Here is a 22,715-nt window from a genome sequence, read left to right as displayed (position 1 = left end):
AGTTGTACTGTTACATTTGAACTGCACTGACATAATACTGGATAGAGTGTGAGGGGGTTCCCAGAACAGATGTGTGGATTGTGTCATAGTGGGACTGGTGAAATAAACAAAAATGGAAAAATTGAGAAACTTAGACAAACTGTATTGATCAAGATGAATAAAAACTGTGAAACTACTTGGATCTAGTAGCTAAAAATGCACAGTGCAAAAAATATGTAGTAACAATAACAAAAGGTGAACAGAATAGTAATGCAGCTGTAAATAATTAAAAAGCAAGCGGCAATTTGCCTTTATAACTAAAATGAATAGTTGTTTTGCAAGTTGTTTTGCATTTTGGCTCATATACTTTTTTTTTTTTTATAAACTCCTCCTTGATCAACCAGTGAGCAATGTACGATTTGAGTTGATGAATTCACACATGGATTTACTGGAATTATTATCAGTTTTTTATCAGGGTTTTGCGCAAACTTCTAATCCAAAAAAGGAAGCAAAACAATCACCAGAACCAGAAAAAATACTGGCATGGACAAAATCATGGTACATAATAGACCACTTTGCTACTATTTCTACCAGGTCTGATTTGGTAATATTCTAGCTGGTAGTGTGTACAGTGTTGCAGAATATTTTAATCAAAAAGGTGTGCCATCACTCAAATAATGTATAACCACTGATATAACTGTCTTAAATATTGTCTTTCATGTATTCTCCCTAACATCCATGTTCCTCTGTGGTCCTGCAGGCTGGTGGTTTGTGAGCACTTCAGAGGAGCAGGGCTGGGTCCCGGCCACATACCTGGACTCTCAGAGTGGGACTAGAGATGACCTCGACCTGGGCACCTCCCGAACTGGAGAAGGTCAGCACCACACTCAAACACAGACAAATTAAATACGTTTAAACAAAACAAATGTTACGTTCATGTCAGCATTGCACAAACAAATGCCAAGATTATTCAGTTATGGTAAATATATATAACTTATAACATGATTATTTACTGAAAAAAAAAGGAAAAAACTAAACTAAACAAAAGTAATAATTACATTTATTTAAAAAATAACATGTATATGATTCATACTCCAAGAATAATACACCTGAATACACAATGTTAATTTTATATCACAAAGTTAGGTGTTAATAATCACTATTTGTAGCCTAAATTAGTTGATGAATGAAACTGAAAGATTTGATAGTTTTTTTTTTTCCTTCATGCGGTTAAAAATTCTGAAAATTGATAAACTGAAATTTCTTCAGTAATAATGTCCACAATATTAGGTTTTACTTTACAAATTTCATAAAGCAGACACATCATAAATGTGTTTTAGATTGTGGTGGGAGCCAAATAACTGCTGACCTTACATCTCCAACATGATCATATACATGTTTCCATTCACTCATATAGATCCTCACAGACCGCAGATGCAGGAGTGTAATGGGACCAAACGCAGCCAAAGACTTTGCGATATTTTGGCACCGCAGAAAATTCCTGTGTGTCCCCCAGGAGGCTGCAGCTCCTTCAGGAGTCTATGTGCGCTGTGACCCTTCCTTCCAATGTTTAGTCTGCAACCGGACAGAGCATTTCAACACCCACTCATATGACCTCCCCTACCTCTGCAACTGTAAACACAACACATAAATTCACCTCTTGAGAAGTCAGTAACGCTGGGGTACCCAACTTTCTCATTTTGGTCATCATTTAAAATACATTTGTGTATTTAACAGTTCAAGAAACTTGAGTGCTTTACACATTGGAATTCAGGCTGCCAACAAATTTAATGGCAGAAGTAATTGTGTGTATTCCAGTGTTTGACACAATCCCCTGTGAGGGAGTTAGCACGATGATTAGTTTATCTGTTTCATAATAGAATGAGGTACACCTCAACTGATTTTTTAACGAAAGCAGTAATTTAATAGTGTAAAATTATACTAGAAACTGCTCCAATAAAGATGATAAAGCAGTATGAAGTAGAAATAGAGGAAAACATCTACATGGATGTGTATGTTCTTGAGACTGTTGATTTCCTGAGTTCCATGGGGTTGAATTTTTATATTTATATTGTTATTTTGAACATTCAAACACAACTTTGGGCTACTCAGTTATGAAAGAGAAATATGCTATATATATACGTGATTATTTGGGTTATACTTGAAATCACAAATATTAGAAACAATGATTTGCATAGGCCACTTGGAAAAGACATCTCATCCATCTTGTCAGTGAATGGATGTAGTGAATGTGTGTGTTTGATTAGTAGTGATTAGAGGCACGGATGTTGCAGATTGGTAGTCTTGTCTTTGTCATTCCACCCCAGGGCAGCTGTGGCAACATACGAACCACCAAGCATGGAAATTCCACCCAAAATGCATTCACATAAGGAAGGCATCTTTCTAGCAGTCTAAAGCTTCATTTAACAAAATAAAAGTTTTGCCATTTATATTATTTGTCACATCATAACTTTGTTTACTGTATGTTTGCTAGATAATAGTTGTGACATACGTAGAGGTAATTCCATATCTGCTGCCCTTGTGAAATTAGGAAGTAAAATGATCAAATGAGGCAAGAGTTTTAGTAAAATCTTAAATAAAATTATGTTAATGTTTTTTGTGAAATGAGTAGTCTCACCTGTCATATGCACTTTAAGTCCAGTTATGCCATTAGGCTGCATGTCTTTGTGTTTGCCCACTTTGTCACTCCACATCTTTGACATGTCCCGCCCTCCTGCTTCCTGTCGGCCATTTCTTCTCATTACCGCAGCAACTCTGTGTAACCTAATTCATTTGACAGCTCTGCTCACTGGAGAGGAACCCACAGCCCAAATTACCTCCAAATAACATTTCCCTTTGTGACTTCCCTGCGCTGATATTTCAATTAGGGGGTCAAGCCAGGTACATTGGCCAATCAGGAACAAGACACAAGACAAGGAGCAGAAGGATGAGAAATGGAGCGATAAGGAGATGAGGAGAGGAAGAGAGGGAATGATGGAGGATAAGACAGTAATAGTACACTGCAAAAGCTGAAAATGTGTTTAAATGGCTTGCATTAATTGAATTAATAAGTAGTTTTATTAGTTTAGATGTATTTTTCTCTTTCAATTTGTTTCTTACTTGTTTCAGTATTTCTTCTGATCTCAAGTTTGATTGTCTGCCAATTTGTTTAGAATATTGCACTGTCTCCAATGATGGATTGAAGATGGGGTGCACCAATCCAACTAGCATGCTAATCACACAATTTCTGATTCTCTGACAATATACCACTTCATACTTGAATGCAGACAGTACCTAGCTTATACAATATCCGTATCTTGTCTTGTCCCATGTGTAATGGGACAAGACAATTTTTTACTCAAATCCATGGAAACAATTGGGCACAGTGCATTTAAATAACTCAAAAGAAGCTTTATATATTTTGAAACCGGTCAAAAACTTCATAAAACAAGGTAAATGAGTCTTATAAGTTAGCACATTGTACTCTATCAAAGCTGCCCTAAATTTCTATTCTGTATTCAGGTCATTCTAACCCGTAGACATTCCTTTTTGCAGTGAAGTCATGAATTGAATTAGTGTTGGTGAGATGAGAGTAGCATTTCCATTTTTCTTTTTTTTTTTTTTATGTCTCTGCTTCTGGTGTTATTTTTGGGAGAGTGCATTTAGATGACGCACTGGGCCACCTCCGACATTTGATGAAACAGACAAAGAACTAATGAGCTCTCAAACAGGTTGGAAGTTTGAAACACAGCCACTTCTGATGTAGCTGAAGTGAAGTCCATAGAGACAGCCTATAGTGTGCAGGACTCAATAATATGCTATTTGGTGATGTGTTGATGTGTGAATTTAAAATGGGACTAAACTCTGCCCACAGCCACATTTCAAATAGAGCTGCTAAACTGGGCATTGCCTGGACAACTAAAGAAAAGACTGAGGGAAAAGTAGGGGTTGAGGTATAAGGAACAGTGTGATTGGTCTGCGTTCAAAATCCAAGAGTTTGTTGACATTGTCATAGAAAAACAACAAAATTGCATTTAGAGCATCTAACAGATACCCACTCTTCAAACTCAAAACCTGTATCCAGGTGTTTGTTTAGATTTGGATGTTTTTGACTAGAAAGCTGCTAATTTATGTAGTTTGCACTAAAAATGCATAGACAATGTCAGAAGACAGGAACAGTTGATAATGCTATGTGCTATATTCTGTGTATATGCACAGTTTAGTAGTAAAAAGGTGGATTTAATGTTTAGTTCCACATTAAAGAAGACTGTTCATTTTCTTTTGCTTGCTGTGTCCATCTAACTGTGTCTAATGTATTTATATTGTGCTTTTGTACTTGTGAATGTGTGTTTTACGTGTCATGTGGTGCTGCAAACCCATTACCCCACATACCTGCTGATCTCAGGGGGTTCTTTGTGTCCTTGCTGCTAATAAATAATCAACCAATAACACTGTTACCCCAATTTAAGCACACTGTTAAGAAACAGAATAAATAGATTGTAACTGCAACTGTAATTTGCACTTATGTAAAAACTGGTCTTTTACAATGTAATGATTTTGATTTGTTCTATTAAAAGTGCACTATGGAATTTTTCTGCAGTGGGGTTTTTCTCACATTTATTCATTTACAGATGCATTCTTACTGTGAGCAGGCTCGTAACTTGGTCTGGTGGTGTAACCAGCTCGTCTCCATGGAGTTTAATAGCATACTGTGGAACAGTCCAGACAAAAACAATAACATTTCCAAGGAGAAAAGAAACCTTACATAGTGCACTTATCAAAAATACAACTTTATTTTACATCAGCTAAACTAACTCTTGCAAAAGCTTCCAGATTTTTACTTATATATATATATATATATATATATATATATATATATATTATTTTTGCTTCTAATACTAACCCTATGCTTTTTTGTTTTTTTGTTGCTCCCCTTAGTGACTAAGAGACGTAAAGCCCATCTGAAGAGACTGGACCGCCGCTGGACACTGGGGGGGATAGTCAACCGCCAACAGAGCAGAGGTGAACACATATGTGTTATAGAAATATGCATTAGATAAATACGGTGTTGGAAATACTGATTTAAATACCTATTCAGAATACACATTTTGAGTAACTGTATTCTGGAGTAGTTTCTTTTTCATATGGATGATGGCTTGATGATATGATGGTCAAAGGAATACATTTCAATATTGAAGGCATCAAACTGCACGAGAGACACTTCCCTTGTGGTGAGTGTATGTGAGATTTTCCCTTCTCTAATAAATAAATGTATTAATAACATAATTCAAAATAAAGTACTCTGATTGGACCATGTAATGGAATATGTTACAAAATACATTTTAAATCAAGTGCTCAGTATTTTGTAACTAAATACAGTTTCATAGTGTTTTTTCTCATGACTTGATGAATGCCCACCCAGTGGAATAAAAATGGTTCACTCAACATTTGGTTTTGGAAATATTCTATAAAAGTTTAGTTTTCTAAGCAGTAAAGCTTGCTCACACTCCACCTATGCTAATTACAATTCTTGTGCCAAAGTGTACAGTTAAAATATGGAAAACCATGTGAAGCAGAACAATGCTGTCTAAATAACAGCTCCTAATCTGCAGCATCAGAGTCGGCCTATTGTAACAAAAATATTTATTACCTGCACCTCAAGTGGCCTCTCTCTTTTGTACCTGTGCGTAATTCACCACAACACTGTGAACAGGCTAATTTACATGACCGCTAATCGCCCCACAGCACCATACAGGGAGCATACTGGGCGGCCATGACAGTAAAACCTCACTTTTTGTTGTCAAACTCTTTCTCTCATACCAAGCAGCAGAATAATTGCTGTGCATTAACACTTTGGGATAATAATGAGGGCCATTCAACTCTAAAACTCAAAAGAAACAACCTTGACAGCCCCAGAGCATTGTGAACAGTAATGAGTATGTAAACAGATTTAACACAGACTGTATGTTTTGAGATAATGAGGACATATTTGAAAAAAAAAACACACAAAAGAAAGTCTGCATTCCTTTTGTTTTAGTGGCACTAAATGTGTGCTAAATTGTCTATTGGTTCCAGGATTAGTCAAGGCTGTTTAGACAATTACTTGGTATTAGACTATTTCTGGGTGGTCTAAGTGAAGTCTTTATGTACACAGTATAAATACTAATAATGTTTTTCTTATCTCAGTATACTTCTTGCCAGATTCATTGACTCTGTGGAAAGTTGAGTGGGGTTAAAATTTTTATTCAAATCTAGTATTGTTTAATCCGTAGCAAAAATGTATCAACATTTTAAAGGGCTTATATTGTGATAATCTGATTTACTTTAACCTGTCATAATGTTGTATTGTCTTTTTTTTTTTTTTCATTCACACATATACTTTCTTGTCCTTCACTATTTTACCTAACTTCAAATGACCTTCACTAAGCCAATCAGTGCATTTAACTATTATTATTATTTTTGTTTATTTGATTTAATGAACATACTTGATAAACACTCCAAATTGTAATCATGGGCTAATTTTCATCCCTAGTAACAACAGTCACTCTCAGAAACAAACTTTCATTCATACACCTTCTTCAACCCTCAAGGCAAGGTGGGTGAAGTGTCTTGCAAAAAGACACAACAACACTTTTCATTCGACACACTGCTGCCCCACTATGGCACGTGGTATTCTCAGCCGACTCCCATCCAAGTCCTAACCAGGCCCATCCCTTCTTAGCTTCCGAGATCAGCCGAGGTCAGACATTCTCAAGATGTTCTGGCTTTACTACTCCCTGATATTATTTTTAGCGTAATACTTCTTCAATATGTCTGTGGATACCGGAATAGTGTCCTCTGCTGATGTCTTCAATGCTCAAATTTCATATCAATTACAGCTTTGACGTATTTCCTACTCACATATAATTTTAAGTTGTATTGCTAAGGCGAAAATCCAAAGATGTTCATAAAGCCTGAATAATGCATGAAAACCACCACTGTGACCATGTGTGGCTGAAAAGTGAATTCATGTGTAAAGAACTGTGAATGATTTTTTGGTCTATTGGTTTAACGTGTATTTGGAAAAGATATTTGCCATGAAGCTGTGTATGTTGACACTGGGTAGGACTGCAAGATTAATCGTGATCAAATTTAAATTACAATTTGAATGGATGCATTAGGTTATGTGCTCTACAGTAACTTTTATTAAAATTGTAAAACAAACAACAAAGTAAACCACCTACTCAAATTCAAATTCATTTAAATAAAGAACACTTTATCATTTTTTATATGTAGAATACTTCAGTTTGTGGCATTGTCTGAATATTTAGTATGCCTCAACATTGGCATAAGAGACACAAACATCCGTCTTTCTAAACACAGAAGTGTCCTCTGCTGAAGTATTAATTTTATTTTGTACTTTTTAACCCACTTTTTGCACCCACGGCTCCCTATCCACGGTCTGATCTTTAAATATTTATTCATTTTAACAAGAAAACAAAAATTTCATAGATAGGATCACCAGTCGTCCCAGTTTTGAGTCCTGTGTCCCCTGTCCCAGCAGATTTATCCAAAACGTGTGATTTGTCCCAGTTTTATACAAGAAATGTCATTCTTTTTGACCAATTTGATCTAAACCAGGACTAAACTAAGATTAAAACCAGGAGTACATCATGTCTAAACCAGGACTAAAACAGGGCAATCACAATGTTTGACTAATCTGATAATTTGTCATTTGTTTCACCAAAATACAGAAATCAGTATTTGCAAATGACCATAAAGCTAAAAAATGCAGTGACAGAAGTCCCTCAGATTATGACTGACACCAGAATGCACAATGTTACATGCTCTTTTCACAACTTTATTTATACCAACCATTCCAACCCAGGTGTGTCCCTGTTTAGAATTTTGAATCAGGTCACCCTATTCATAGAGATAAAATTGGACAGGAAGTAATGATGCTTGATTTTTTATTTATTTATTTTTTTTAAATATCATAATTTCTTTCCAAAACAACAAAATATCCTGTTTTACTCATCTTAAAACTGCTAATCCTGTAGTTTAGAGTCATACAAACATGTTCTGACATGTGATTCTTGTATTAGTCTCAGTCTTGTTGTTCTGCTGGATGCAAAATGTGAACAGAATCCTACTATTAAAATATAAATCACAACTCTAATCGCAATTGCAATTACAGAATCAATGTGAGTTTTATCTATTGGAACTTGAAGTGATAAGGACCAAATTTTACTTTGAATGCACGGTCATGTCTGGCCTGATATTTTCTGTGATTTAGTGTGCTCTTTAGCACCAGTAAAATACTTTTCCCTTTCAGCAGCAGCTTCAGACAGTTGATACAGCATAAATTGCATAGCCCATTCCCACACTGCCATCTTGTTAATCCTCTTAAGCTTTGCTCCTATAGTGTGAAACGCCTCAGAAATTGTAATGTTTGCTCACTGAATAAACCTGTCGCCTTATTTGAATGAGTCAAGCATTAAAAAAACTGTCCAACTGCCAATGTACGTTATTATCGTAGGGTCCTGACAAATTGGAAATCGTCAAGCAGAGATTAAGTTAGTGTTATGAAACTACTGCACTGGAATATTGAGGGACCATTTTAGCATATTGCTGAGTTTCAGATGACATCACAGCATTCCATAAGCCTGTAGTATTTAATTAAGGAGGGAAAGGCAAAATTACTGCTGTTAATAATTGTATGCGGGGTCTGTATTGTGGTTGGATAAATATAGAAGGAAAAATGACCAAATGTGTTCACCATTTGTTTATTTTCTTTATGAATACTTAAATACTTATTTGAAAATACCATATTACAGAATATTAATACTAATTCCTGATGCCTACATAGGATGGAGATGGTATTACATTGTGTAGAATGGGGTCTACCACCTGCTAGTCTCTATGGCCTTACAAGCCAGTCCCTTCTACATTCTGTTTGAATCCAAAAGGGTCTTGAACTGGACCGTAGCGTTTCACTCCACCATCCTAACTTGATAACTTTGTACCATGTGTCTTTCAAATATGGAAGACATCTCCTCTCTCTTATAAATGTATAACTTCTTTTACCTGAGTAAGATAACAGTTTGCTGCTTCAGTTTTTTTATTCTGCAAAAATCCACTCTCTATCTCAGTCCTCTGTGTTGTTTTTTCCCTTTCTTTATGTGTAAGCAGCCATGTTTGTTTTGACATGATTGCACCACGCTTGTGTTTATCTGTTTGGTAAATCCACCGCTCCATCACGGCCTACTCAAATCAAGGAGACAGGATACAGTTCCAGACTCCCTACTCTGTAAAATTTTGTCAAAACTCACGGCTCTTTTCGGCCGTGTAACAATAACACAACATTAAACTGATCTATCTTCTTGGAGAGGTTACACACTAGGGCAAGATGTTTAATGCCATAAACCAAATAGCAAAACAGGATGTATTTTAAATGTTTGTGGTACCTAATTTTTGAAGCTAATCTTAAACAGTCAGGTTTGAACAGTATAAAGTGTGAATACAGAAGCCGGGTTTTGGTTGTTCGAAACCCACAGACCTCCACATGTGCAGAGAGGGAATGAGTCACTCACTCTGTCTCACCACCAAGGAATGACGTTAGGATTACTGAAGGTTCCTACTATACTTTGAGGATTTAAGCTGTTTTAACTGTTTCCACATCATGGTACAGTAATTTCCCTTAAAGGGCCCGTATTACGTTTTTGTCTGATCTGTGTTATAATGTTGTTTCCTCATCTAAAACATATCCAGGGTTGTATTTTGTTTCATTCACACATGTTTAACTCAGAAACCATGCTTAAACAGAAAACACACTGTTCCACATTGTGATGCGATATGGTAATACTGGAAGTGCTCCATTATGTTTTTAAACTACATACACCTTCACGAGAATCATTTGGATGACTTCAGTCCTGGAATTGGCAATCTCTACTGAACTAAAGGTCAAATGTAGCTATTAACTTGAAAACTACTGTTTCATTACATCACAAGGTGGAACAGAGCAGTTGGATCTTTGGAAATTAAGGCAGACTAATATAGGATTACTCAAACATGTGAATGAAACAAAACAAAATTCTGGGTATGTTTTTGATGAGGTAACAACAATCTAACATGGCTTAAACCTCACAAGAGTCAATTTTGCATAATATATGACCTTTTAAAATAGTTTATTGAGCAATTAAAGTCAAGCAAACCTATTACCATATTGATACATGAAAAAAAAGTCTTTATAACAAAACCACTGCTTTTGAACTTTCTTACCTCAGTTTTGTTCTCGCTGATTGTTTAAATTATCCTGGAATTCTATGGTCAAATTTGCCAATGTTTTGACTCATACGTGGCATTACTGGGTCTGTCCACATGAAACAAAAAACAGCACAAACTTCAAAATCTTTCCTGTCAGTACAAATGTAACAGGATAAAATATTTGTCTTACTGTAGTGTCAATAAATATAGGCATATTTTAATAGATCCAATTCTTTTATTCTTTCAACCCACATCTGTGGATAATTTGGTTCAAAATATGTATACGTGTATAGACCACACCTTAAATTTCTAACTAGAACAAATAGTTGATGACTGAAATAATATCATCTAAACCTCCAATTTCCCCTGTCTGCCTCAGCCCCAAATACCATCAAATACCATTACAGTATATTAGCAGACTGTGGTCCCAGCTGTGCCAGGTCTAAGTGGAATAATCAGAGGGAAAGAAAGTTTAAACCACCACAACAAAGCACATGGAGGTGGGCTGCTCTTACCACACCACTGAATTATGGGTAAGTGATTTTGACACTTTCCAGAATCAACCCTTTCTCTTACTTTGAACTCACTTGTCACGACTGTGTGAATGTGAACCATGAGCACGGATGGTATTTTTCATTGAGAAAGTTAGAAGTAGAGATGGTTTTATTTGGAATTAATCAATACCAATATGTATTTTCCCTGATATAATCTCATTTGTTGTACTTTTTGTTGTCATTGCTCTTCCCTATAGGAATATATGTTTGCCAATCTGTATATTTGACATATATCAGGAAATTATGCGACAATGATATGCTAAAACATCCCCTAATGTCACTTAAAGCACCAATATATTGTCTGTGTATAGTTAGTACAGGTACAAAAGTGCGTTAGAGATTGAATATAGCAGAAACAAATCACTTTTTTGTTACTTTCATACTAGGCATATTATATGAATTAATATTCTCCTTTTGAGTGCATTTCCTAACCTTTTGTTTGGTGGAATGGCTGGAGAATTGTTTTAAACAGATGTGAATCAATCAAGCCCTATTTCATACAAATTCATATAGAACATTATCCAGGCTGGCGCCACCTAGTGCCTCTGCTCAGTTTCATTTCTCTCCATTAGACGGTTTGCAAAAAACACGGAAGTGCGAGTTCGGGCACCAATCAATCAGTGAAGAGACATACATTCTGTGTTGGCAACGATTCCCGAGATCGAGGATTTAAAGCCGCAACAAAGAGAATGTTTGGTGAATTTTATCAAGGGGAAAGACGTTATTGCCCTTCTTTCTATCGGATTTGGGAAAAGCTTAATATACCAGTCACGACCAAATAGCAGGAATTGGTTAAATGAAAAAAGTACCCGCCAACCGTCAAGTGAACGAATACTTACACTGCGAGGTCAGACGCTTTCTATGAAGTAAAACCGGCTGATGAATCAGGCTACTAGAACATGTTAATAGCTGTAAAATTCTTAGTAGTTGGCTAATACTAGTAATATTTATGCATCTTTGGTCTAGAAGTGTGTGCAAAAATGTGTTGTGTAACTTCATATTACATCTACTCTTTACATTACACTTGTTCATAGAAAAAAGAACATTAATTAAAAGAACACAAGTAGTATTTTTTCAGCCAACTATATTTTTTCTTGACTATAGTACACACTTTCTTTACTGCAGTATGATTAATAGCTCTGATCCATGCGAAAACAAAGCATTACCTCATGGATTTACACTGGACTGGATCTAATTTACTAATGGTATAGGAATACATGCTTTGTTGGATTCCTTTACATTTCTCATAGAAAAGATGCAGGGGAGGGACCACATAGGGGTGTGCTTTAGGCTTAAATTAAATAAGCTCTTGCTCAGACAAAAGCTGGGTCAGAGTGTCTTGATCTACGTGGCGCTGTTGATTAGCTACTGACGGCTAAGTGACCTCATCTTGTTAAGGGCCACAGAGGAGGGATGGGGCTTGGGCTTGTCCTTATATGTCCTACTTTGTCTTTTTTTTTACTCTAAGCTATCATTTAAAGCAGGTCCATATATTCTGATTTATGGACTCCCACTGACCACCCACTCAACACAGCACTTTATCCTTGTAGAAAGTGACCCAGAGACAGTCTACACACTGAGATGGACTGAACTGGCAGGACAAATCACATTAATGTCTTTTTAAAACAATAAATCAACTGTAGTTGTTTTGAATAAAGCTGGGAATCACATTAATATGCATATCTGTTTTGCATATATGAAATCCTTAGTTTTTATTGCAGAAAATACCCTGAACAGAAAAACAGAACTTAAAATTGGCCCGGTGGTGAGTTATTTGCTTGTCTTCATGGAATGCCATACTGTGGAGCATTCCAGACAAACCAATTACATCTCCAGAAACGTTACATTGTGCACCTTATAATAAAAAATACTTATTGTACTACTTGCTTACGTGTCCTAATAATTCCTAACCAGGTCTAAACCAGAAATGAACTAGGTCTAAACCAGGTCTAAACCAGGACTAAATCAGGACTAAACCAGGACTAAATCAGGACTAAACCATGACTAAACCAGAAATGAACCAGGACTAAATCAGGAGTAATCCAGGACTAAATCGGGACTAAACCAGGACTAAACCAGTCTCAGTCCGGGTCTGGTCCCGGTTTGGTCCCAAGCTCAGTTCTGGTCTACGATGCCAGACTTTTGTGCTGCATACGGACTGAACCAAGACTAAACCAGGATTGAACCAGGACTAAAACCAGGACTGAACCAGGACTAAACCAGGACTAAACTGGTTTCAGTCCCAGTCTGGTCCCTGTCTCAGTCCTGGTCTGGTTCTGGTTTTGGTCCCGGTCTGGTCCTGGTTTGGGCAGCCTGTTCAATGTAGTTCAAGTCCACCATTTTTTCAAAATGCAGAGGACACCCACGTGACCAAATTCCCAGACTCGAGCAAAATGGGCGCGCAAATGAAGCAAATGACTCAAAAAAGTCAAGCAGCAAACTAGGGGCATTTTGATGAGATGTATTTGTGCTAGACTCGTTCGGTCTGAACACGGCTTAATGATGATTGGCTAGTCCTTGTCTACAGTGACTTTTGTAAAATATACATAATGTTACGCTGATTTACTGCAGTTCTTAGTAATTTTTATGCCAAGCCTGCCTTAATTTACTAATGTTTATAAGTCCTATATTACGCCTCTTGTGAGCTGTTAGACTGTTGTTATCTGTCCACAATCATACCTGGAGTTGTGTTTTGTATTGTTCACACATTTGAGTAACCGTTTATTAGTCTGCCTATGTCTAAACCTCAAAATGCTCTGTTCCACCTTGTGATGTCATGAAGCAGTAGTTTTCAAAATAACAGCTATACCCTTTTCCTTTAGTTTAGCAGAGATTGGAAATTCCAGGTCTGAAATGATTCCAATGAAGATGTATGACATTTAAAACACAGTGGAGCACTCCCTGCATTACCATATGACATCACAATGTGGAACAGGGTCTTTTCAGTTTGAGAGAACTCAGCCTAGAGATGCAGGATTTGTGTGTTAAACATGTGTGAATGAAACAAAACAATTCTGAGTGTATTTTTGATGAGGAAACAACATTATAACTGTGAAAGTGTCATAATATGGACCCTTTTAAATCCAGTAAAGAAGTTCTTTCAGTTTTGTCCTTCACTGTTCTCTGAAGTTCAGTATATCGCTGAGTAAAGACACCAGCTACACTTCATAGCAGTGATTTGTGCAGAAGGCCGCCTTTATTTCATCAAAAATTGTCACTTCGTCCCCCAGCACTCTCAAACGCTTTGATACATGTTGCGTATTTCTTTGTAAGCCGACCCATTCCTTACTCCCCTGTCCATCTGTAAGCACTCACACACCTCTCCTCCCTCACTCCCTCACACTTCTCCTCCCTCACTCCTCCCTCTGTCTCTCCCTCCTTCACGCATGTACACTCCTTTTCAATTCAATTCATGTTCGAGACCATCCCGAAATCAGACATTCTTCACATCCTCAGGAGGGGGAGGGCGAGGAAAGGTGTCTGGATTCACTGCTTCTTAAGAAAATGCACATGTGAATATAGAACAGATCATAGTCATTTCGCTCTTTGCATATGTATTATAGAGCAATGCCATGTTATTCATACACATACTAGGGGATTTCTATGGTATTTTGGTGTATAATCTTGAACATACATTTATTTTTGTCATGGTTTATATAAAGTGTATAATATTCTGGAACCCTACATTTACTCATGAAGTTTAACCCCTTTTAGTTATTTTTTTTTTTTACCTTATGGTCTTGTATTTTAAGTATTATTTTTGCACATTTTATTATTGCATTATTGATAACTTTCTCAACACAGTTTTCTTCATCTGGGTTTGGCATTTGAAAGCTATAGTCTCATATTTTACTTCCTGCTCCAATTATTTCCAGTAGGATCATATCTCCACACCAAATACTGCTCTACCCTTAACATTTCTTTGTATTTATTGGTGCTCTGTTCCTCCCATTTGTCCTTGTCTAAATCACCCTAACCTCACTCCACTCCCCTTAATCCCACTGTAGGATTTCTTGAGTGTGAAGTTGAGGATTGACAGTGGAGATAGAGATCTGAGAAGCAGAGATCTCACTATCTTTTGATGAGGGACTCTTGCCTTTAAAATACATTATATGCATGTCCTTGTGAGAAACTAGGTCTAGCAGCATATAGAAGGACTTATGTTGATGTGTTAAAACTGGCCAATATGGCAAAAAAAAAAGACTTTTTTCCCTCATTCTGATCAATCTAAATTTTCGACTTGATTATTATTATTTTTTTTTTTATGGTTTAAACAGTTTTCAGTAGTCCAAAGTTACTTCTCACATACCTTAAGCACTTCTTGATTCTCAGAGGATAAAAATACTTTATAGTTTGATGCAGACAGCACACAGCAGTGTCATTTCTACTTTAAATGCCATTTATACAATATATCAATACTGGGCTAAAACTAACTTTGCTCAACTAATTATGTACAGAAGTATTCTAGGACAGGCACATTAACACAAAAAATGGTTAACATTTCTTTCTCCAAAGTCTGAAATCTGCTTTAAACCACATTTTTTTACTGACAGAGGATTGTCTGTGGGCCTCTCTATCAAAATCCCATGTCCCATAAAATCCCATATCTTATTCAAATAATGGCACAGCCCTAGTTTATGTTATGTATGTGAGTATTCAGAGCAGTTTAAATGGGTCACGATCACTGTTTCTCCTCTCTATAAGTCCTGAGGGAACCTGCTAACTTTGTGTTTCTTTTTTTTACCTCTCTCTTTGCCCAGCAGAGGAGAAATATGTGACGATCCAACCATACACCAGCCAAGGCAAGGACGAGGTGGGCTTCGACAAAGGGGTCACTGTGGAGGTCATTCAGAAGAACCTGGAGGGCTGGTGGTACATCAGGTGAGATTGAACATGCATGAAGAAGTCTCATTTAAAAATACTATTTTAAGGACGCCTGGGACAGAGAACTGCACTGACACTTTTAGTTGAGATTTAGTGGAGAGTTAAGAAGGAAGGAGTACTCTAGACATGGACAAAGTTTAAAAGGTTTAAAGCAGACCTATTATTCAAAATGGACTATTCAGAGCTTTTAACCATGTTATAGTTGTTTTCTCTTCTCATTTATGCTCTTGAAGTTATATTTGGAGTAGTTTGTGCATGTTTTGAGCATCTTTAATCACTTATTTTCAAAACACGATATTGCTGCTCAATCCATATTTTCTTTACCCGTATACTCCCACTGCTCTGTATTTACTTCATATTCCAATTTTATATTCTTAATTGGTGATAAGCAAAGGACTTGGCAGCATAGTGTATTAATTATGGAACAAATGATTTAAAAAATCTGCCGCTTCTTAGCATGTTGTACAGCTATCCATAAGAGGGGCCGACAAGCTACACAGTCTGAGTGTGTTGTGAGGCATTTACAGCATCATCAGCTCCAACTGGGCATCACAGTTTTCTAACACAGAAATCAGCAGGCTTGCTTCTTTTATTAAGTTGTTTTAGATGACTAATGAAATTTAAAATGTGCAAATTATGACATTGGGTGTCATAGATTATAACTATAAAGCAGATACAAGCACAGTAGGTCTTCTTTAATTGTTTAGGATGCACAAGTGGTTCTCAGTGAATGTCAACAAACAATACATTTGAATGGGTTTAATTTGAGTAACTATAAACATCAAACAGGATTGTGCATTTGAAGACAGATGGATAAGAGAATTCTGCTAGAAGTACTCATTATAAATTGACCCCCAGAAAAGTACAATGAATGACAAGCTATGCATTGAATTATTCATAAAGTTGTGAATGTTTTGGAGATATGTTAAAACTAGAATATTGGGTACATCATTTATAACACTAAATCTCCAAATTCTCCAAAATAGAACTGACAACAATTGACAACAGAATATTTTCTGCATGTTTGTGGGCATTTTTTAAGGGAATTTCACTTTCTCTGTTACTTAAACCTCAAGTAATGCATTTCAAAACATGTTTTAGCACATTTCTGTTGGATTGCTAAACTCTATCATTATTAGAATACTTAAAAAGGGAGAGAGCAGAGTATACACTAGGTTCAATGAGTAAATAAATAATTGGACGGAAATACTTGTAACAGGTTTACAAGTTGTAGTTACTGATTGATAGTTTCCAAGATAATACATCTGGTGACACAGGAAAGAATTATTGTTGATCCCAATATTTATTCTAAATTTGTCCACTAACATCCCCTGGAGGTTCAGAGGCTGCTTTTGTTTAATCCAGAGACGGGACCATGTTTTCTGTGTTTCTCATTTGCATAAAGCTCTTGAGTAAAGGCCACAGTAGCATATGGTGCCCTCTCCACAGGTCTCTGAGTGCCTGTCCGCTACATCTGTGTGCTGTTTACCGGACAGTTGTTTGTTTCTTTGAATTCTCTGAGGCTTAAAACTGAGCAGATTGCAATGTGAGGATGTGACCTCAGTGAACCACACATCACTAGTGTTTTAGGTTTTTTAATTTCATAGTAGTTAAACTGGCTGAATGAGCTAGTCAAGGTTGAGATGCGTGCAGAGACAAAGGATCCTTTTACCACAGTGGCCTATTTATGAGTTAAAACTTGTAAGTCACACTGTTTAGAACTTGCCTCGATCTAGGTATGTGAGTATGATTCATATGTATTTGATTTCATGGTTTGGTCCTGGATTTAACACAACACAAGCGTTATAAGAACTGGGAAGTGCGCTGTTAGCATGCTAGTTGGTAGTTTTACTGTGATTGTAAAACTCTGGTCCACGAAAGCTGTGAAAATCTAAATAAATTCTAAATAAATGGTAAATAATTTGGAAAGTGGCGGAATAATTTATCCACTGCAAACTGTTTAAAATGAACAACTTCTGTTTTTTCACATTTTTAAGAAAGTAAAAATCAGGTACATCGTCTTTGATGACCCAACACATATTATGGGAAAATGGTCACATTTTCATACAACGCTTTTCCATCTTCAAGGCACTCAAAACACTTTTAAGGAACTACTCACCCATTCTCACACATTCACACACCAATGTACACAGACTCTGGGAGCAAGGTGGTTTAAGTGTCTTGACCAAGGACACAACGACAGCATTCTGCTAGGGTTAGGGTGGATTCAAACCGCCAACCCTCGGATCAGTGGACAAACCAACTGAGCTACTGTTGCCCATATGAATGATATCAAGTAGGGATGTAACAATAACTGAAATATCGTGATATCATATTGTCAAAAGTCTCACAATAATATCGTGGGATGTCACAATATATCGAATTACACGTTCCTTTGCTTAAATGCATTGTTTTATAGTAGCAACAGCTTATAAACATAGGGAACTCCATATCCCATGATTCATTTCAGTGCAGAAAACATGAAGAAATATGTTTTTTACTTGAATTCTTGGGATTATGATTAAGGTAATTCAGACCAAAATCTTGTCAAGGTATTTTAAAAGTAAAAAAGTGTCCCATCTTTAATTATTAGCCTCTTCAGAATATCACAATAAATATCGTACCATGAGATGCATATCATGATAATATTGTACTGTGAGATTTGGATATTGTCACAATATGACAATAAATGTTGTATTAAATGACTGGTCAAAGCATTTTATGATGTCAGTCATGTATAATATCGAAATATAGTGAGACTCCCCACCATATCGTGAGCTTTCCCACGATATTGCAATAAATATTGTACCATGAAGTTCATACCATGACAATATCATATCGTGGGACTTGGATATCGTTACACTCATAATATCAAGCCATCATTAACCACATTATTGGGGACATAGATAGCCTCTGTGTTGTTTTCCTAGTTGCTTGTTTTGCCTGGTATTCCCCAAAGGACCTCTCGTGCACAGCTGATCACTATCACATGCTGTCTTGTGACGTCCCATCATACGTGCACAGACAATACTGTTGTTAGATTAACGGGAATACTGGTGTTATGGTGACCAGAGTTTCAAAATTCAAAACTGGGACACACGCGATGTCTGGTATAAATAAAACTGTGAAATGTGCACGTAACAATGTCCATTCTCAACTCACGTGTGGGTCAGTCATAAACTAAGGGAGTTCTATTAGTGCAACAGTGTTTTTTTTGCTTTATAGTAATTTTCAAGCACAATCTTCTGTATTTTATAGGTGGCGGTTATCAAATTGGTCAAAAATAGGGACACCTGGGATATTTTTTTGTATAAAGCTGACAATATATACCTTATTTTCTGGACTATAAGTCACACCAGACTATAAGTTGCACTTTTTGGGGAAATGTATTTTGTAAAATCAGAGACCAGGAACCGACCTTTCATCTTGAAAGGCAAGTTATAGTAATAACAACAGAATAGAGAACAACAGGCTGAATAATTATTAATATTAACAGGTATTCACTCCAAATCACTAAATCCATTGAATTCTTCATCCTCGGTGTTACTGCGCGACCTCTGGAGGTAAACCATAGATCCATGATGTAAACGGAGCGCCGCTTCCTCTTCTGCGTAGCTGTCATCAGATTCAGCCTCAGTTCCAGTTAGAATTATTCTGGCTTTTCTGAATCCCGACAGGATGGTTTCGATTGTCATTGAAGTTCAGGCTTTGTTGATTCATCCAGTGACTTCCAGGAAAGTTACATGGTGCACTCTCCCTGTTGCCATGAAGCTGTGTTCTCCATCCCTGCTTTCCGCCAGTCAATCACAAGTTTCTCGATCACTCCAGACTTTCTTTCTGCTGCTCGATTACCGTTTTCGGCTGAATATTTCACTATTTGCAGCGAGACAGCAGCTCTTTCTACAGGAGGCATGCGCAGTGGAGGGCAAAGTGACAGTGGTACAGGAGTAATAGCAGATCCATGAGTAATAGTAGTACTAGATACTGACACACGAGCCTAGAGCGCCCTCTCTTTGCTGTCAGTCTAAAAATTTTAATATATAAGCCACACCGGAATATAAGTCACAGGACAACCCAAACCATGAAATAAAGTGCGAATTATAGTCTGTAAAATAGGGTATATATTTTTTGTGTTTTTATTGCGCTGAAAAACATTGAATCGTATCATATTGTGAGCCATGTATTGTGTATCGCCTGGAATCATCAGAGATCCTGTCCCTGAGACGTTATCCCCAGTAAATATGGACGTATGGTGACCCTATCTTAGCGGAAATACTGGTGTTTGTTTATTGGGAATTCTGATATTAGCTTAATGGTAATTCTGGTGTTAGTTTAGTGTGAATACTAGCAAACATATATGCATGAAGCACAGTAAGCCGTTAGGATATCCACAGCTAATTCTCAATACAAACTGCTTGTTTAAACAGCTCCTGCCTGTGCTTCTCATTGCAATGCACATGTCATGTTAGGAAAGGCTGCCCCCTAACATGAAATAATCCTCCATCTTTAGACTTGAGTCATGCCTCTCTCACAGGGCAGTGCGGACAGAGCAGCTTGTGGTCCCAGTTGGAGAAATGATCACATCTTTTGAGCCGAGAATTGTGCATCTAAAGCCAAATGTGGCTGAGTTATATTTTGTAGACTCATTACAACTTTCTCAACTGACTCATTAGGCGGTTTTACTCAAAATGGACTCTTGTGAGCTTTAAGTCATGTTATAAAATACTGTTACCTCCTCAAAAACATGGAGTTGTGTTTTGTTTCATTTGCACATGTTTGAGTAACCCTTTATTGTTTGTCTGCTCCACCTTATATGTCATGAAGTTTTCAAGTTAACAGCTCTTTTTACCTTTTGCACAGTAGAGATTGGCAATTCCAGGTCTGAAATTATCCAAATGATTCTAGTGACGGTGTATGGGGTTTAAAACGGCAATACAACAGCGGAGCACAGGACATCACAAGATGGATGGAATATTTTATGTTTAAACGTATGAATGAAACAAAACACAACTTCAGGTATGTGTGTGATGAGGAAACAACATTATAACATGGAAAATATCTGAAAATAGTCAATATTCACCTTTAACTATGGATGCCAAGTATGCATTGTGTGGACTGGTGAATCAGCATGAAAGATGTGATTTTTTTTTTTTCTTTTTTCTTCACTTTCTTGTTAATTTTCAGTTTATTCCTTTTGTGAAGCACTGTCAATACTAACGGACTGACTGAAAGATTACTGTAGAGATATTGTTCCTTCAAATTTGCCCCCTCTTTCAATTCCACTGGGGAATGAATGATGAACAAAATAAAGAGTCAAAATGAAAACTAAGTAGGGATGAAATTGTGTTCTATTGTCAAAGCAATTAAAATAAGTCTTGTTTTATGCAATTTTCAAAATTATTGCTGATTACTAATGATGTTGTACTCATTTCTACACAAATGGTTTGCAAATGGCCCAATAGCAAAACTATCACTTCATGACATCACAAGATGGAACAGAGCATTTTTAGTTTTGAAGATGCAGACAGACTAATAATAAAGGGTTACTCAAAACAGAGCTCCGAGTATATTTTTGATGAGGTAACAACATTCTAAAATGGTTTAAAGCTCACAAAAGTTAAAGCTGCTCAATATAGGACATTTAAGGTGAAGAAAATGATACTACGTAAGCACCAGTATAGCTGACGGCTGCTGGTTCAATCCCCGCTATAGACACAACACGCACTATGATTGTGTTCTTGTGCAGTACATTTCATCCACTTTCCCTAAATGAAAAGCCACATAATAGGCCTTGATGACTAAGGAGTGAATAAATAATATATGTGGGGCTGGGAAATCATGTCATATTTTTGTGTGTGCACTATTTTGAATGCAGTTAGTATCTTAGTTCTTAGTTAGTTTCTGCAGCTATTAAGGGAAATTAAATCCATCTGCTGCTTGTGAAACACAATATTTACATGATCCTATGTTTAACTGACAGATACCTTGGCAAAGAAGGCTGGGCCCCTGCATCCTATCTAAAGAAACTCAAAGATGACTTTTCCCCTCGTAAAAAGACCCTGACCGGCCCTGTGGAGATCATTGGAAACATCATGGAGATCAGCAACCTGCTCCAGAAAAAGTCCATGAGCGAGAAGGACATTCAGACCGAAGGAGAGGGGAGTGGACAGTCCCCAGAGCGCCACATTTCGAAGAGCGAGATCAGCCTACCCATGCCGTATAACTCCGAGATCAACGCGGAGACGGGGAGGAGGCTAAGCGCTGGCCGGGATACTAACAGTCCATGTTTAGGGATCGCCGCTAGCTCCGCCCTGCTGGAGAAGAGGGGAGGGGGAGTGGGGGGAGGAGTGGGAGGAGGTGTAGGAGAGCCTGGGAGTCCTGCCGTGGCAAGGGTCGCTCCTCATCGAGTGGAAATTGGTGAGCAAACTAAAGTGAAACATTGCTGAATAATATATTGCAAATATACCATAAGCTAAGAACTGCACATTTTCCTTTTGTGTAGGATTTGAGGTGATAGGTAAGATGTGTTGGTGGTATTTGACTTTGAATACAAATAGTGTGATTTGCTTTCTAATACTTATTAATGGAATTGTTGATTCTTTAGTATCTTAGGCCTAAAGGTGCGTTATGTAACTTCTTACTTTGCCAGGAATGTTACAGCAACAGTACAGCATTGTACTTGTCCATCTCCAAGGAGATCAACGTGATGACAGAATGAGTAGGAATACATGATTTTCAAGGCAACAAAAACACTTGGTATTGAACAAATGCAAGATAGACAAGTTTAATGCCATACTGTGGAATGTTTCAGGCAAATCAATAACATATCCATGGAGACAAGTAGGATACAGTGCCTCTACCAGAAAAGTTACATATTGCACCTTTAACTACAATAATGCAATGATACAGGTGCTGTGTAGATCTCACTGCTTGGTGTTGGGAAATGATTTGACTCACATGAATGAGAGTGAAGTCATTTGCTTTCTAGTATAAATTTTTCGCATTCAGATTCTATTGATTGTAACCATCTAAAAAGAATACCAGATTCATTCT

The 22,715-nt window shown here is 37.1% G+C and overlaps 1 protein-coding gene across 1 annotated transcript in view; it reads left to right on the top strand.

The window, feature by feature from the left end:
- The window catches only part of LOC110173853 (SH3 and PX domain-containing protein 2A-like), a 152,062-nt gene that overhangs the window by 116,814 nt on the left and 12,533 nt on the right, over positions 1-22,715 (top strand). Inside the window, 4 exon segments of the mRNA XM_020939861.2 lie at positions 740-853; positions 4,918-5,001; positions 15,542-15,659; positions 21,643-22,079. Coding sequence (XP_020795520.1) covers positions 740-853; positions 4,918-5,001; positions 15,542-15,659; positions 21,643-22,079 — 753 coding nt within the window.

This window comes from Boleophthalmus pectinirostris, unplaced genomic scaffold, assembly GCF_026225935.1.
Source record: "Boleophthalmus pectinirostris isolate CB_2022bp ecotype Guang Dong unplaced genomic scaffold, ASM2622593v1 HiC_scaffold_22, whole genome shotgun sequence".
Classification (NCBI taxonomy): Eukaryota; Metazoa; Chordata; class Actinopteri; order Gobiiformes; family Gobiidae; genus Boleophthalmus; species Boleophthalmus pectinirostris.
The sequence above is the reverse complement of the archived record's forward strand: the minus strand, read 5'-3'. Positions and strand labels throughout refer to the sequence as shown.